Source organism: Nomascus leucogenys, chromosome 9, assembly GCF_006542625.1.
Source record: "Nomascus leucogenys isolate Asia chromosome 9, Asia_NLE_v1, whole genome shotgun sequence".
Classification (NCBI taxonomy): domain Eukaryota; kingdom Metazoa; phylum Chordata; class Mammalia; order Primates; family Hylobatidae; genus Nomascus; species Nomascus leucogenys.
The window spans coordinates 15,881,135-15,894,661 of record NC_044389.1 but is presented as its reverse complement, the minus strand read 5'-3'; the positions used below and the strand labels follow the sequence as shown (position 1 = coordinate 15,894,661).

The window sequence follows — 13,527 nt, the reverse complement described above, 5'->3', positions numbered from 1 at the left end:
GGAGAAATAGTCCTTTCCTTGTATGTTTCCTGCAGCCTAGATTCTTCCAGCTCCCCTCCCCACCCTTTAAAGTGTGCCACAGGTCTGTCAGAACCCCACCCTTCACTTTTTACATCCAGTCCAGTGACTACCCTAGTAATGATTAATTGTAATCAGACATTCTCATTTTTTGCATTATGGTAGACGTCTTTTTTTTTTTTTTTTTTTTTTTTTTTTTTTTTTTTTTTTTTTTTTTTTTGAGGCAGAGTCTCGCTGTTGCCCAGGCTGGAGTGCAGTGGCGCAATCTCGGCTCACTGCAGGCTCCGCCCCCCGGGGTTCACGCCATCTCCTGCCTCAGCCTCCCGAGTAGCTGGGACTACAGGCGCCCGCCATCTCGCCTGGCTAATTTTTTGTATTTTTAGTAGAGACGGGGTTTCACTGTGTTAGCCAGGATGGTCTCGATCTCCTGACCTCGTGATCCACCCGCCTCGGCCTCCCAAAGTGCTGGGATTACAGGCGTGAGCCACCGCGCCCGGCTGGTAGACGTCTTTTATATAAAGACGTCTACCATAATTTTTTTTTTTTTTTTGCGGAATATCTAGACAAAATGTTTTGAATTTATCTCTGTGCTTCTTGCATTTCATAGGATGGAAGCAAAAGTGCTACAAAGGAAGACTTCAAAAGCCTATAACCTCTCTATCAGAATGAGACAGATATCTTAAAGCAGGGTCATATACATGTACTTCTTTTATATCCTCACAGTACCTAGCACAAAGCTCAATATGTCAGGCACATGATAAATATTACCTGATTGAACTAAATGAGAACTATTGTATCTCTCCTGGTTGCTTGATTAAAACAAATTAAGTATAATTTTTTTTGAGAATTATAAATACTTCTTCCAAGTGTAAAAATGGAAAAATTAGATTTTGCTACAACAACAATACTTAGTGTACACAAATTTTAAGAAGGTCGTTAAAATGATGAGTGGAAGGAAAGGAATATATTAAGTATAAGAGTAAAGCAATATGGTAGAGGAAAAGAGGATTTATAACAAAGAAAAGAGACCGGGAATAGTGGCTCACGCTTGTAATCCCAGCACTTTGGGAGGCTGAGGCGGGTGGGTCACTTGACCCGCCTGGCCAGGAGTTCGAGACCTGCCTGGCCAACATGGTGAAGCCCCATCTCCACTAAAAATAAATACAAAAAAATTAGCCAGGCATGGTGGCATGCGCCTGTGATTCCCAGCTACTTGAGAGGCTGAGGCAGGAGAATCGCTTGAACCCAGGAGGCAGAGGCTACAGTGAGCCAAGATCGTGCCACGGCACTCCAGCCTTGGCAACAGAGCAAGACTCCATCTCAAAAAAAATAAAAAATAGAAAAGAGGTAGAAGCTAGGAGATATATATATATATATACACACACACACATATATCTACATATATACACATATATATACACACACATATACACACACATATATATGACATGAAAGTAGTTGAAGGCAAAAAAAAAAAAAAAGAAAAAAAGAAAGAACTGCTTCCTGTTATTGTTTATAATCCAATAACAATTGAGCTGTGGTTAGAGAATATTTTCTTTACTAGTGCAGACCATGTGCTCTCTGGTGTGTGTGTGTAAAATTCACACATACAAGTGTAATTTAGAATTGGAACAACTTGTTTTCGTGTCTCCATTCCAAAACTTCCTGGCTGCGTCATCTTTAGCAAGTCGCTTTACCTTTTGAGGTTCAGTGTCCTCGCCTGTCCAGTGGCAACTATGATGTTATCTACCAGACAGAATTGCAGTAGGAATTACAGGAAGCATTCTGTGAAATGCTGACACAAAAATTAGAAGTCATCAAAACTAGGCCAGGGCAAGGGTGACATTTATGGAGTCAACAACCCCACGAAGAAAGGGCTATTATCCCTCTTTGGCAGATGAGGAACCAAGGCAAAGAGAGATGAAGTGGTTGATTCAAGGTCAGGACCCATCTAGTAAGTGGTAGAACAGAACAGATGGTCAGATCGAGGCCAACTAGTGCCAGAGTTTGTGTTCTTTACCAACATGCCGTACTGTTTATCTGATTAACTCACAGATGCTGCAGAGCTTGCCTTCACGCCGGCATTTAATTTGGTCTTCATGTGTAATTCCAGTGCATGACAGACTCTACAGAAATTCCAAGCAAAGGCCGGGCGCGGTGGCTCACGCTTGTAATCCCAGCACTTTGGGAGGCCGAGGCGGGCGGATCACGAGGTCAGGAGATCGAGACCACGGTGAAACCCCGTCTCTACTAAAAATACAAAAAATTAGCCGGGCGTGGTGGCGGGCGCCTGTAGTCCCAGCTACTCGGAGAGGCTGAGGCAGGAGAATGGCGTGAACCCGGGAGGCGGAGCTTGCAGTGAGCCGAGATCGCGCCACTGCACTCCAGCCTGGGTGAAAGAGCGAGACTCCGTCTCAAAAAAAAAAAAAAAAGAAATTCCAAGCAAGACAAATTCATTTCCTTTTTTATTGAGACTAAATGGATATGCTTTTTTTGTGGTTTAGTTAGTAGTTTATTTGGGGGGAAATTTTCTATATGGCATTGTAGCACATTGTTACAGTACATTTAAGTTATTCACAAGCAATTTTAATGTGATTGTTGCGTAGTGTTACAAAATTATTTTAATATTAAGAAAAAACTAAAACTAAGAAAAAAATCACTCATAATGCCACCACTTGAATCAACTTTTTGTTGAATTCTCTTCCAGTCTTTGGGGGAAAACACGTATCTTAAAAGAGGATTTTTCTCATTTTTCTAAATAAAATGACTCGCCTGCCCCAGAGACATATTGACCTGCTATCATAGATTTGTGTGGAATGTGAACTTTCAAACACTGCTAGAAGTGTTTCCATGAAGCACTGTATTAAGGCCATGTTGTTGATATCATGGGAAAAAAGTAAATAGTATTACCCCAATACAGCATGCAAAATTCCCCTAAAGGCAGCTTGGTAGTCACCTGTAGGAGATAAATACATTTTTTAATTTAGTTAAAACAAATGCTTCTGATGGCCTGATAAATGAAGGGAAATCAAAGATGTAAGGAAAAACATTAGACACAGCTGTGCAGCCAATAGTGATAAGAGGCGTAATTCATCCACCTAATTAATGACTGCCCTTTGCATAGTGCTTTTCACTGTGTACTTTCACAGGTAAGCCCCATTACACAGGGTCAGAGAAAGTGCGGGGAAATTTCAGAGGAGGAAGTGCAAAGAGAATAAGATGGGCGTTCAAAGCTGTCCAGATGATTCAGCTTCTATAAGGAAGTGCCTTACCCCTAAAGTGAGGATATTTGATTGTACTCTCCTTTGTAAGTTGAGGAAGACACCATTGCTTAAAATCCTTCTAGGTCAGGGGAACAGTGACAAGCAATTACTAGATGAAACTTTAGCTAAACTCGCCACCTTTTTCAGCCTCAGCCAGAAGAAATACAATTCACTCATTATAGATTTCCAGGTTTACTTATAGTATTTTCTCAACTGCCCTGTTGAGAAAATGATTACTTCTGGAACAAATGATGTTTATACTGAGTATTTTGAGATTGGCAAATAGGAATATTAAATGTGCCTTAGTCCACAATATCAGGAATGAAGTCCCAACACAAAGGGAACATCAGATAGTGATTTTGTTTCACCTTGAAAGCATGTATGTCATGTCTACACATTGCTTTATAGTGACCCTTTGGACAGACAGAGGAATGCAAGACCCCAGGTGCTCCATAGCCCAATCTTCTGGCTTTTTCTTACTGAATACAGCTCACTGTAAATAATGTGGTGAATTTGTCATAGCAGAGGAAAAAGAAAAAGACTAGCCTGGATTTTAAAAAATGAGTGACTATCCAGGAAATTGCTCCTTGGAGCTTGAAAAGAGGAGAAAAATAAAATAGCACAGCCTTTCTCTTAAGCCCAGTGGCTCACAAGTTTGCTTAATAAATGTTTGCAGAATTGAATCTGTTCATAGTTCATTCAGAACTAGAGAAACTAAAATAGCCTCACTGCAAAGAGCAGCCCAGGACACCAGTACATTGTATATTGAAATGAGGATTCAGTATTTCACTTAACCCTATAAGTTAGCTATTATGTTTTAATTGTGTCTTTGAATCAGGCATCTACATAAATGTATATTAAATAGCCTTATTAAGCAAAAAGGAAATTATGATTATCAATAATATTAAGCACTTCAAATGTTCTATATAGTCACAACTTACAGTTATGAGAAGAATTATTTCCTATCCAATATTTTAAAAACTATACACGCACATATGCACACATATATCTATGTATGTATAAAATAATAATGTACTTTGAAGTGGGGTCAGGTTTTAGTATTTGCATATTGTTGCTAATTAACAGCCACTGTAACATCATCCTAAGGGAAAGGTCTACTGGCAACTTATTATCTTCTATTATTGTGTATCATATTAAAATGACAGGCATTTTACACAAGTCATCAAAATTTCAGTGATTAGAATTAAAAGCGATTTAGCTAAAACTGTTTCTACTTTTTCATGATGAGTGAAATTTATCCAAAGGGGACATCAGTTTAGAGTATTTCTTCAATATCTCCCTTGAATTTAATGACACAAAGATTACATGTAAGAGAACAATAAATGAATTTTACTAAGTACATAAAAGACAAGGCCAGCTGCTCCTGAAATGAGCACAAACTCTGCATTCAACAATGAAAATATAATTATGTTTGTAATAAAATGTAAGGAAGCTGGAGATCTGAATGTTGTTTCAAGAATAAATCACACATCCTTCTTTAGAGCTGTGCAATTTGATAAATTATCCTTGAAAGAAACGTTTTCTAAGCCCCCATTTAATAAGCATGTTTGAGCTTTCAAATTAGCATATAAATAAATGTATAGCTATAAAGTTGTTGGTAAACCAATTGATTTTTTGAGGTCCATCTCACTAAAGGTCTCTCACTAAATATATAATCCTATGAAACAAATTAGATTCCTTTCTGTTATACTGTACTACATTTTCACGTATGAAATTCTAGTATTTGAACTTATTATTATATACCTGTTAGAACCATACACAACAATATTTAATTGACTCCATCTTAATAATGGAAAATTAATACCAACATATTTGTGTTTCATCTTAGTATGGTCTTCCTGGTTCAGGCCTTAACTAGTGATTTTTTTTTTCTTTTCTTTTTTTTTTTCTTTTTTTTTTGAGAGAAGTCTTGCTCTTTTCCCCCAGGCTGGAGTGCAATGGCACAATCTCAGCTCACTGCAACCTCCGCCTCCCGGGTTCAAACGATTCTCCAGCCTCAGCCTCCCAAGTAGCTGGGATTACAGGCACTTGCCACCACACCTGGCTAATTTTTGTATTTTTAGTAGAGATGGAGTTTCACCATGTTGGCCAGGCTGGTCTTAAACTCCTGACCTCAGGTGATCCACCCATCTCGGCCTCCCAAAGTGCTGGGATTACAGGCATGAGCCGCTTCGCCTCGCCTTTTTTTTCCTTTTTTTTCCTTTTTTTTTTTGAGACAGTCTCACTCTGTTGCCCAGGTTGGAGTGCAGTGGTGCAATCTCAGCTCACTGCAACATCTGCCTCCTGGGTTCAAGCAACTCTCCTGCCTCAGCCTCCTGAGTAGCTGGGATTACAGGCGTGTACCACCACGCCCAGCTAATTTCTGTATTTTTAGCACAGATGGGGTTTCACCATGTTGGCCAGGCTGGTCTTGAAGTCCCAACCTCAGGTGATCCACCCACCTCGGCCTCCCAAAGCACTGGGATTATAGGAGTGAGCCACGACACCCGGATCTTAACTAGTGATATTTACTACAATATACTTTGTGTATATTAAGCTACAGCTGCAGTGCATTCCGTTGATTCCAAGCTTAAATTGATAATCTTGTCCCATCTATGATTCTTGATAATCATAGAAGTGAGAGGTACCTTATTATCATCACCTAATTTAACTGCCTTATTTAAAGATAAGGACACCAAGGGATGGAGATTTATCCATACTTGTCCAAGGCTTTTCGTTTGTAAGAGGCAGCATTGGCTCAGGTCTCTTACCTAGTCTCAGGCTTTTGCCACCACTGCTGTACCATCAGGCCTTCCTGCTCTCATTCACTCATCTATCCCATTAGTCTCAGTAAAATTCGTATTATTATCATCTGAAGTAGTTGACTATGTGCAGTTTTTAAAGAATTTATAGCATAGGCACCTTTTTAAAGTAAGGACTTCCCTTGAAGTAGAAAGTTCCCCTGTAAGAGAACTGGCAAAATGATAGTTGAGACGTCGCTTTGTGTGCTCTGCAAATAATCCCAGTGTGCTCCACAGAGTTCAACAGCGTGTCCTGCCTCCTTCTAGCTCAGGGTTCAGGTTGCCCAGGTACTGACCCTTCTTTCACACATTCTGAAACAGAAACCACAGGAGTTCTTACAACGCTTGATGTTTAAATTTAGTGCGTAGATGCCAGCACCTGGCTAAAGCAAATAGACAGTGCTGTACATGATGCAAGAGTTTTCCTCTAACACACATTAACTGTGGCTTTTTCATGCATAGTTGACTCTATATAAACTGATTGACACCTTTGGGGGTCATCTTTCCACTGACTCATAATTTTTCTCACTCTTGAAAAAGGTTTCTGTACACCCAGTATTCTCTAGTTAAGGCTGAAAATTCAACTCATCATATTTACACAGTAAAAAAAATCCATTCTGCCTTGTTTTTAATTGCAAATTCTACTCAAGGGACTAGTTCTCCTGCTTAGGAGGCAGCCCTGTGCCTTCTCCTAGAGAAGCAAGTGCAGTCAATTATGGTAATGAAATGTCAATAAATATAAAAATTTAATACAGTCTGCTCTGGGTGAGTGGCAGATGAGGACTTGCCTCCCAGACAAATTTGCTGCTGCTGCAAATATTAAATGCACCTAAAAGAGTATCTGGTTGCCTGAGAGCTCGCCAGTAAAAAAAAGGAATGGGAGCGTCAGGTACCAACTGGGCTTTCCCATTATGCTGTAATCGCAGCAGCAAAGCCAGTGCTATCACTGACAGCCATCCCAACATCTTAACTTATTATAAATTGAACTTCTTATGTCCCCATGAATAATCTAAGATTGGAGCCTAGCAACATTTTTTTTTTTTTTTTGAGACAGAATCTTGCTTCTTCCCCCAGGCTAGAGTACAATGGCACGATCTTGGCTCACTGCAACCTCCGCCTCCCAGGTTCAAGCAATTCTCGTGCCTCAGCCTCCCCAGTAGCTGGGATTACAGGCACATGCCACCATGCCCAGCCAATTTTTGTATTTTTAGTAGAGATGTGGTTTCACCATGTTGGCCAGGCTGGCCTCGAACTCCTGGCCTCAAGTGATCCGCCCACCTCGGCCTCCCAAAGTGCTGGGATTACAGGCATGAGCCGCTGTACCCGGCCCACACTTTTTTTTTTTTTTTTTTAAATGAAAAGGGAAATATGCCTTTTCTTTTTTTGCTTCCAGACAATGGAATTATTCTCCTAAAGTTATTGCTATCTTTAGAGAGAAACACATTAATCTGATGTAATCTAATGTAATCATCTGAGAATAGCAGTTTTATGTCATGCTTTTTAGGAAACAAAACTAAAGAATAATGTATTTGTATTTATTTTAAATTTTTAAATTAACACTTCTGCTGTTCTATAAAGAATAATTTAAATGTGATTCTTTCATCATCCACAAACATGCAATCTTGAACTATGATTACTTTAAAATGTAGTCTCATAATACAAGTAGAAATGTATCTGCCTTTATTTTCCTCATGCACTAGTTAATATTGTATATACATAGAACACTCTCCTGGATTCACTTTTCATGGACAGTATGTTTTCCTTTCACCTTATTCATGAGAGTTAAAATTTTTTATCTTATGTGATGATGTAATTTCATAATATAAAAAAGGCATATATACTTGAAAAATTTAGGTAGCCAAAACCAGTTTCCTACAAAGCTTATCAAAAGTGATTATATTTATCAGACATAGTAATTCTGATGCATTTTAGAATCATGGAATATGCCTCAAACTACTTTCATGGGGGAAGATCTCTTCTGTTATCAATCTGTATTGTGGCCAGGCACAGTGGCTTAGGCCTGCAATCCCAGCACTTTGGGAGGCCAAGGCCAGAGAATCACTTCAGCTCAGGAGTTCAAGACCAGTCTGGTCAAATAGTGAGACCCCCATCTCTATTCTATTTAAAAAACCTGTATTGCAATCTGATTTTACCCATGGTTCTTAACAATCTCAGGTGAAATATATATTGCTGATTCTGATAGTCCTTAAACTGTGATTCTGTATTGCAGGTGGACTATTCCATAATAGCATCACAAGCCGGAGCCACCCTCAACAACCTCATGAGTCATGCACAGGAGTTAGTGGCAAAACTTCGTTCTCTCCAGTTTGATCAACGAGAGTTCGTATGTCTGAAATTCTTGGTGCTCTTTAGTTTAGGTAAGAAATCCTTTTCTCATGCTGTGCTCAACCAGCGATTGCTAAATGATGTTGAAGTTCAAATATCTTGTGGTCCATGTATGTTTTTGTTCTATCAATATAATGCCCTTCCTGTCAAATTATGAAATCTTCAAACGTGAATATATTTTCATATATATTTCTGCATGATGCATAGCCCTTCAGTGGATAGGTTGGGGAATGGAAAACGAGTTGTTCAATTGACTCGTTCAAATGAGTCCTGGTTTTTCTTCCATAATATACAGATAAGCAATAACCAAATAAAGCTATGACAAAGGTTTAAAACAGACAGCTTAGGAAAGATGTATGGTATCAAATTTTAGCCATCTTTCTCTCATTGATAATTTCTATGTGCCTTTTGTTTCAATTTGCTACTTCTGTTTTTATTCTTCTAAAATATGAATCGTAATTAAAAACCTGTATTTAAATCTCTATCGGGATAAACTAGAGAATGTTTATAACCAGATGCACCACTGTGCAAGTACAAAAGATGACAGTTGTCAAGGGGAAAGGATGCTTCTTTAGGAAAGCTTTGGAAAAGAAAGATAACTAAGCAAGACAGATTAGCTAAATCAAGGTCCTCAGTGAGTCGGTTGAGAAAAATCACCACTGCTTGGAATAAAAAAAGGATTAAGGAGATGGATTTTTATTGACTTCAAAGGAACAGATTTTCCTGCCTGTCCCTTACTTGATTTCTGTATTTTGTTGGCTTAATAAAGCCAACTTAAATAAACTTTTTGCCAAGTCCATTTATTACTTATTGGCAGACAGCTGAGGGAGGCAACTTCCCTTGAATGAAAAAAATGCAGAAATCAGATTCACCAACATATGTTTTTTCTTTAGTCTTCAGTTATAAGATAGTTGTGAATTCATATTCTAAGGAATAAAACAATAAAACAAACTGCAAAGTAAAACAGATGTGTCTACTCTCCAAATTTGGTACTTTATTTTTAAAATTCTTCTTGACAGGACTGCACAACTGTTGCTAATAAAGGGGTAGTTTGAAGTAATAGAACCAGAGTTAATTTTTCACGTATAGTCAACATTTAAAATAAAAAGAGCATTTTCATATTTTGGAAAATGTGATAAATACAGCAAAAAGAAATGTTACTGAAAACTTAAACGGACAACAGAATTTCATGGATGTAACGTTCAAAGGTTTACAATGCCAAGACTGGATCCTGTGTGGTTTCTGTATTAACCACAATAAAAAGGAAAGTTCTGTTCAAGTAAGTCTGCATCTTTTACCCGAGAACAGTGTTTAGAATGTTAAAAAGGAAGATAGCAAGCATAGGCCTGCTTGTTGTAATCGCACAAATTATTCTGGTTTATGGTAAGATCTTAGTCTTCTAAACTAGTGCATTTGATCAGTAATTAAATGGAAAATGTGGTAATATATGAATAAGAAATCGTATAGCATCTTAGTGATAAAATATTTAGAGAGGGTCATCTCACTTCAATGGCATTTTAAATTAGTTGAAGAAATGTATTACATTTGAAGATGTACATATTAACCATGAGCCATCTTCAGTTTTCAGCACTTTTATCTTTCCTTCATCATTTTCCAAAATTATTGTATTCTCCGCTAATACTATGAGGAGGGGGTTGGGCTAAGATCTGAGATGCTTTCAACCTTTGAACCTCAAAAATTATCTTCCTGAACAACTGGGCCATGTATTTACCAGAACTTTAGTCATACACTCTGTTGTTTAATGAGCACTTCGATTGTTTCAGGAGCCCAGTACACCAGTGAATAGCTGACCTAATGTCCATTAAATCCATGTCTATTTGTTGCTTAAGGAAGAAAGGAAAGCATGGCTTTCAGATCAGAGGTAAATAGAATTCTGGCTGAGAGTCTATTTCTTTAAGAAGCAGGAGAAAAGTAACCAGCAGTAAAATTCAAGTGGTTTCTAATTTATGAGTGGAAAAACTTTTTACTCTATAGAAACAGTGGCTAATCAATTTTTAAAATTTCACCTTTATTGAGGTATATAGATAATTACCTTTAGGTGCCTCAGCTAGCCCCAAATGCTGGTTTTACCTGTGATTAAGGGTGAAATCATACCAGAGTCACTCTTGAAAGTTAAGGCCAAGTCCTAAGCTGGTACCTGCTGTCCCAGACGCTCCTCCTGAGCCTCGAGTCCCCTGAGTCTGAAGCCTGCTATGTTTTTATCTCAGCCCAGCCTTGAGACTCTTTGGTCCTGGAGAAAAATGAAGATTTTGTGGACTGGTCAAAGGCCAGGGTCTGTTCTGAGAGATGACTGCAGCAGTATTCTCCTGTGAGAGATGAAACAGTGTTTTCCAGATAGATTTGGTGAGAGAAGGTGGGGTGTGGTCCCAAGCGGGCGCAGCATTCCAAGCTAGAAGCACCACCAGTGTGAAAGCTTAAAGGCAAGAGAGAGCAAAATAAGTTTGGGGAACTGTTAGTTGATGGATATGGCTTGAGGGAAGCAGCAGATGTGGCTGGAGACATAGACGGGAGCCTGGACGTGGACATGAAAGCCACAGATGCATTCAACACATACTCATTGAGTGCTCACTATGTGTCCGGCACTGAAGAAGGCACTGGGGCTATAGTGGCAAGAAGAAGTAGGTGCCATGGTTTTCATTCTCTAGACAATTAGGAAGTATAGCAGTGTTCTTAAGGGGACAGGGATGCGGTGAATAACTTAAGTCGATTTGCCTTTCTGGCAGCAGGGTGGAAAGTGGACTGGACCAAGAACAGTGCTAGAAACCCTGTTTTCAGAGGTTTTATTTTTATTTTACTTACTTTTTTTTTTTTTTTTTTTTTTTTTTTGCTTTTATTCCTGGCATGCTGTGATTTATTTTTAAAGGTTTTTTTTATTTTTTTTTTTGAAATGGAGTTTCACTCTTGGTGCCCAGGCTGGAGTGCAATGGCGTGATCTCAGCTCACCGCAACCTCCGCCTCCTGGGTTCCAGTGATTCTCCTGCCTCGGCCTCCTGAGTAGCTGGGATTACAGGTGCCTGCCACCACACCCGGCTAATTTTTTTGTATTTTTAGTAGAGACGGGGTTTCTCCATGTTGGCCAGGCTGGTCTCGAACTCCTGACCTCAGGTGATCCACCTGCCTTGGCCTCTCAAAGTGCTGGGATTACAGGCGTGAGCCACCATGCCTGACCTAGAGGTGGTTTTAATACTCCATGTGGTTGGACTGAGATGAAGGATATAAACCAGTTTTAGCTTTCAAGCCACAAGATGTGGCAGAGTTGAGAGGGAAAAGTCTAGGGTGTGTTTGGGGTTTCTGGATGTCTAGCTGGAATAGAAACATCTACAGGAACAGTAACTGATCAGTTGATTCAAAGCGGGTCCCAATAGCAGTCATCCACTTTCTAATCTAAAAGTCATTCTTCACTAAAGTTTGTTACTGCTGACACAAAAAACTCATGACAGGACTCAAAAGAAAAGTACAGTGGACTCAAGTCCTTCTAGTTTGCTCTCTGATGTTTCCCCCCTCAGATTGTATCCATGAGCAGACATCAGTTGGGTAAGCTGGTCAAGAAAGGAAATAAGTCAAAAATGCCCTCTCAGCACATTTCTCTGTGTATAACATAATAGATTCTGTAGGCCCAATCTCTATTAGTTGTTAATATTTTCTTTACATTTCTAGCACAATGCTTGGTACGTAATAGGGACTTACAAAATGTTTACTGACAAAAATAAATAAATGGGCTAGTTATGGTGGCTCACACCTGTAATCTCAGCACTTTGGAGGCCAAGGTGAGAGAACTGATTGAGCCCCAGGGGTTTGAGACCAGCCTGGGCAACACAGTGAGACCCCATCTCTGCAAAATAATTAGCCAGGTGTGGTGGCAGACACCTGTGGTTTCAGCTACTTGGGAGGGTGAGGTGGGAGGATCAGCCAAGATCGTACTACTTCACTCCAGCCTGGGTGACAGATTAAGATCCTGTCTTAGAAAATTAAAAAATAAAAATAAACAAATAGTTTGAAACTTAAAACAAAGCCTTTACCGAAGCAACTCGTGATAGGTAATAGGAGGTGGTTTAGCTAAAAGCCATATTCAAATACAGGTTATTTTTCAGAGACCAGTTTTTCCAAAGAACTCTCTAATAAATATCTCCTCAAAATTAAATTATTTCTGTTACCAGTTTGCATCCTCCCAGTTTATGAGAGGAGATGTTTATTTATAAGCTCTTTGGGAAAGCTAACGTGAAGAAAGATTAGAAAGAATATTACTGATTAAAACCAGGTGGCAAATGCATTTCTGTTCCAAGCAAATGCAAGATGATAGGCTTTCAGCCCATGTTAAGTAATAGTAGTTAAGGCAATGTTGTACAATTCTTTCTTGGCATTGACAGAATCCTGTTTCCAGCAAAATGAATGGAGAAAATATTATATTCGTTTATCATGATAGCTCTTTGCTTCATACTAAATTTCCAAATTTTGAATGTGACATTTGATTATACACATCCCAGGTAAGTTTTGTCCTCATGGAGACAAACACCCCAGGGAAGACGGGTTGTGGTTGCCTCAGGGAATGACTCAACTGACCCAGACAGAAAAGCGACCGCCTGCTAAATGTCCTCACCAGCCTGTCACCTGATCCTCACCTGCAGAGAAGCAACGGGCATAATTCAAGAACAAAACTGATTGAAGAGTTGCTTGTTTCATCCACAGGTTCAGTTCAGGCATTCTGTAGTGTCTAGTCATGATTTCTTTATCTTAAAAAAATTAAGAACATTATCTTAAACATAAAAGGTCATCTAAGCAATTATAATGTCTCAGAATAAACAGTATTGTTTATTAATAAACAATGTGACTTGAACACAAGTTGAAAGGGATTTTCAAAATGGATGGGTAAGACCTTCAGGGCTTGAAAGAACTTTATTTTATTATTTATTCTTCTTAATTTTAGAGACAGGGTCCTGCTCTGTTGCCCAGGCTGGAGTGTAGTAGCATGATCATAACTTTCTGCAGCTTCTAACTCCTAGGCTCAAATGATCCTCTCGCCTCAGCCTCCTGAGTAGCTGGGGCTACAGGTCACACTCACTGCCTGGCTAATTTTTTAT

The 13,527-nt window shown here is 39.2% G+C and overlaps 1 protein-coding gene across 3 annotated transcripts in view; it reads left to right on the top strand.

Annotated features, from left to right (window-relative positions):
• NR5A2 (nuclear receptor subfamily 5 group A member 2) overlaps positions 1-13,527 on the top strand; it is a 157,382-nt gene that overhangs the window by 85,967 nt on the left and 57,888 nt on the right. For all 3 annotated transcript variants that reach the window (XM_003264519.4, XM_030818416.1, XM_030818418.1), the window contains one exon: positions 8,313-8,460. In XM_003264519.4, coding sequence (XP_003264567.2) covers positions 8,313-8,460 — 148 coding nt within the window. The remainder of the gene's footprint in view (positions 1-8,312; positions 8,461-13,527) is intronic.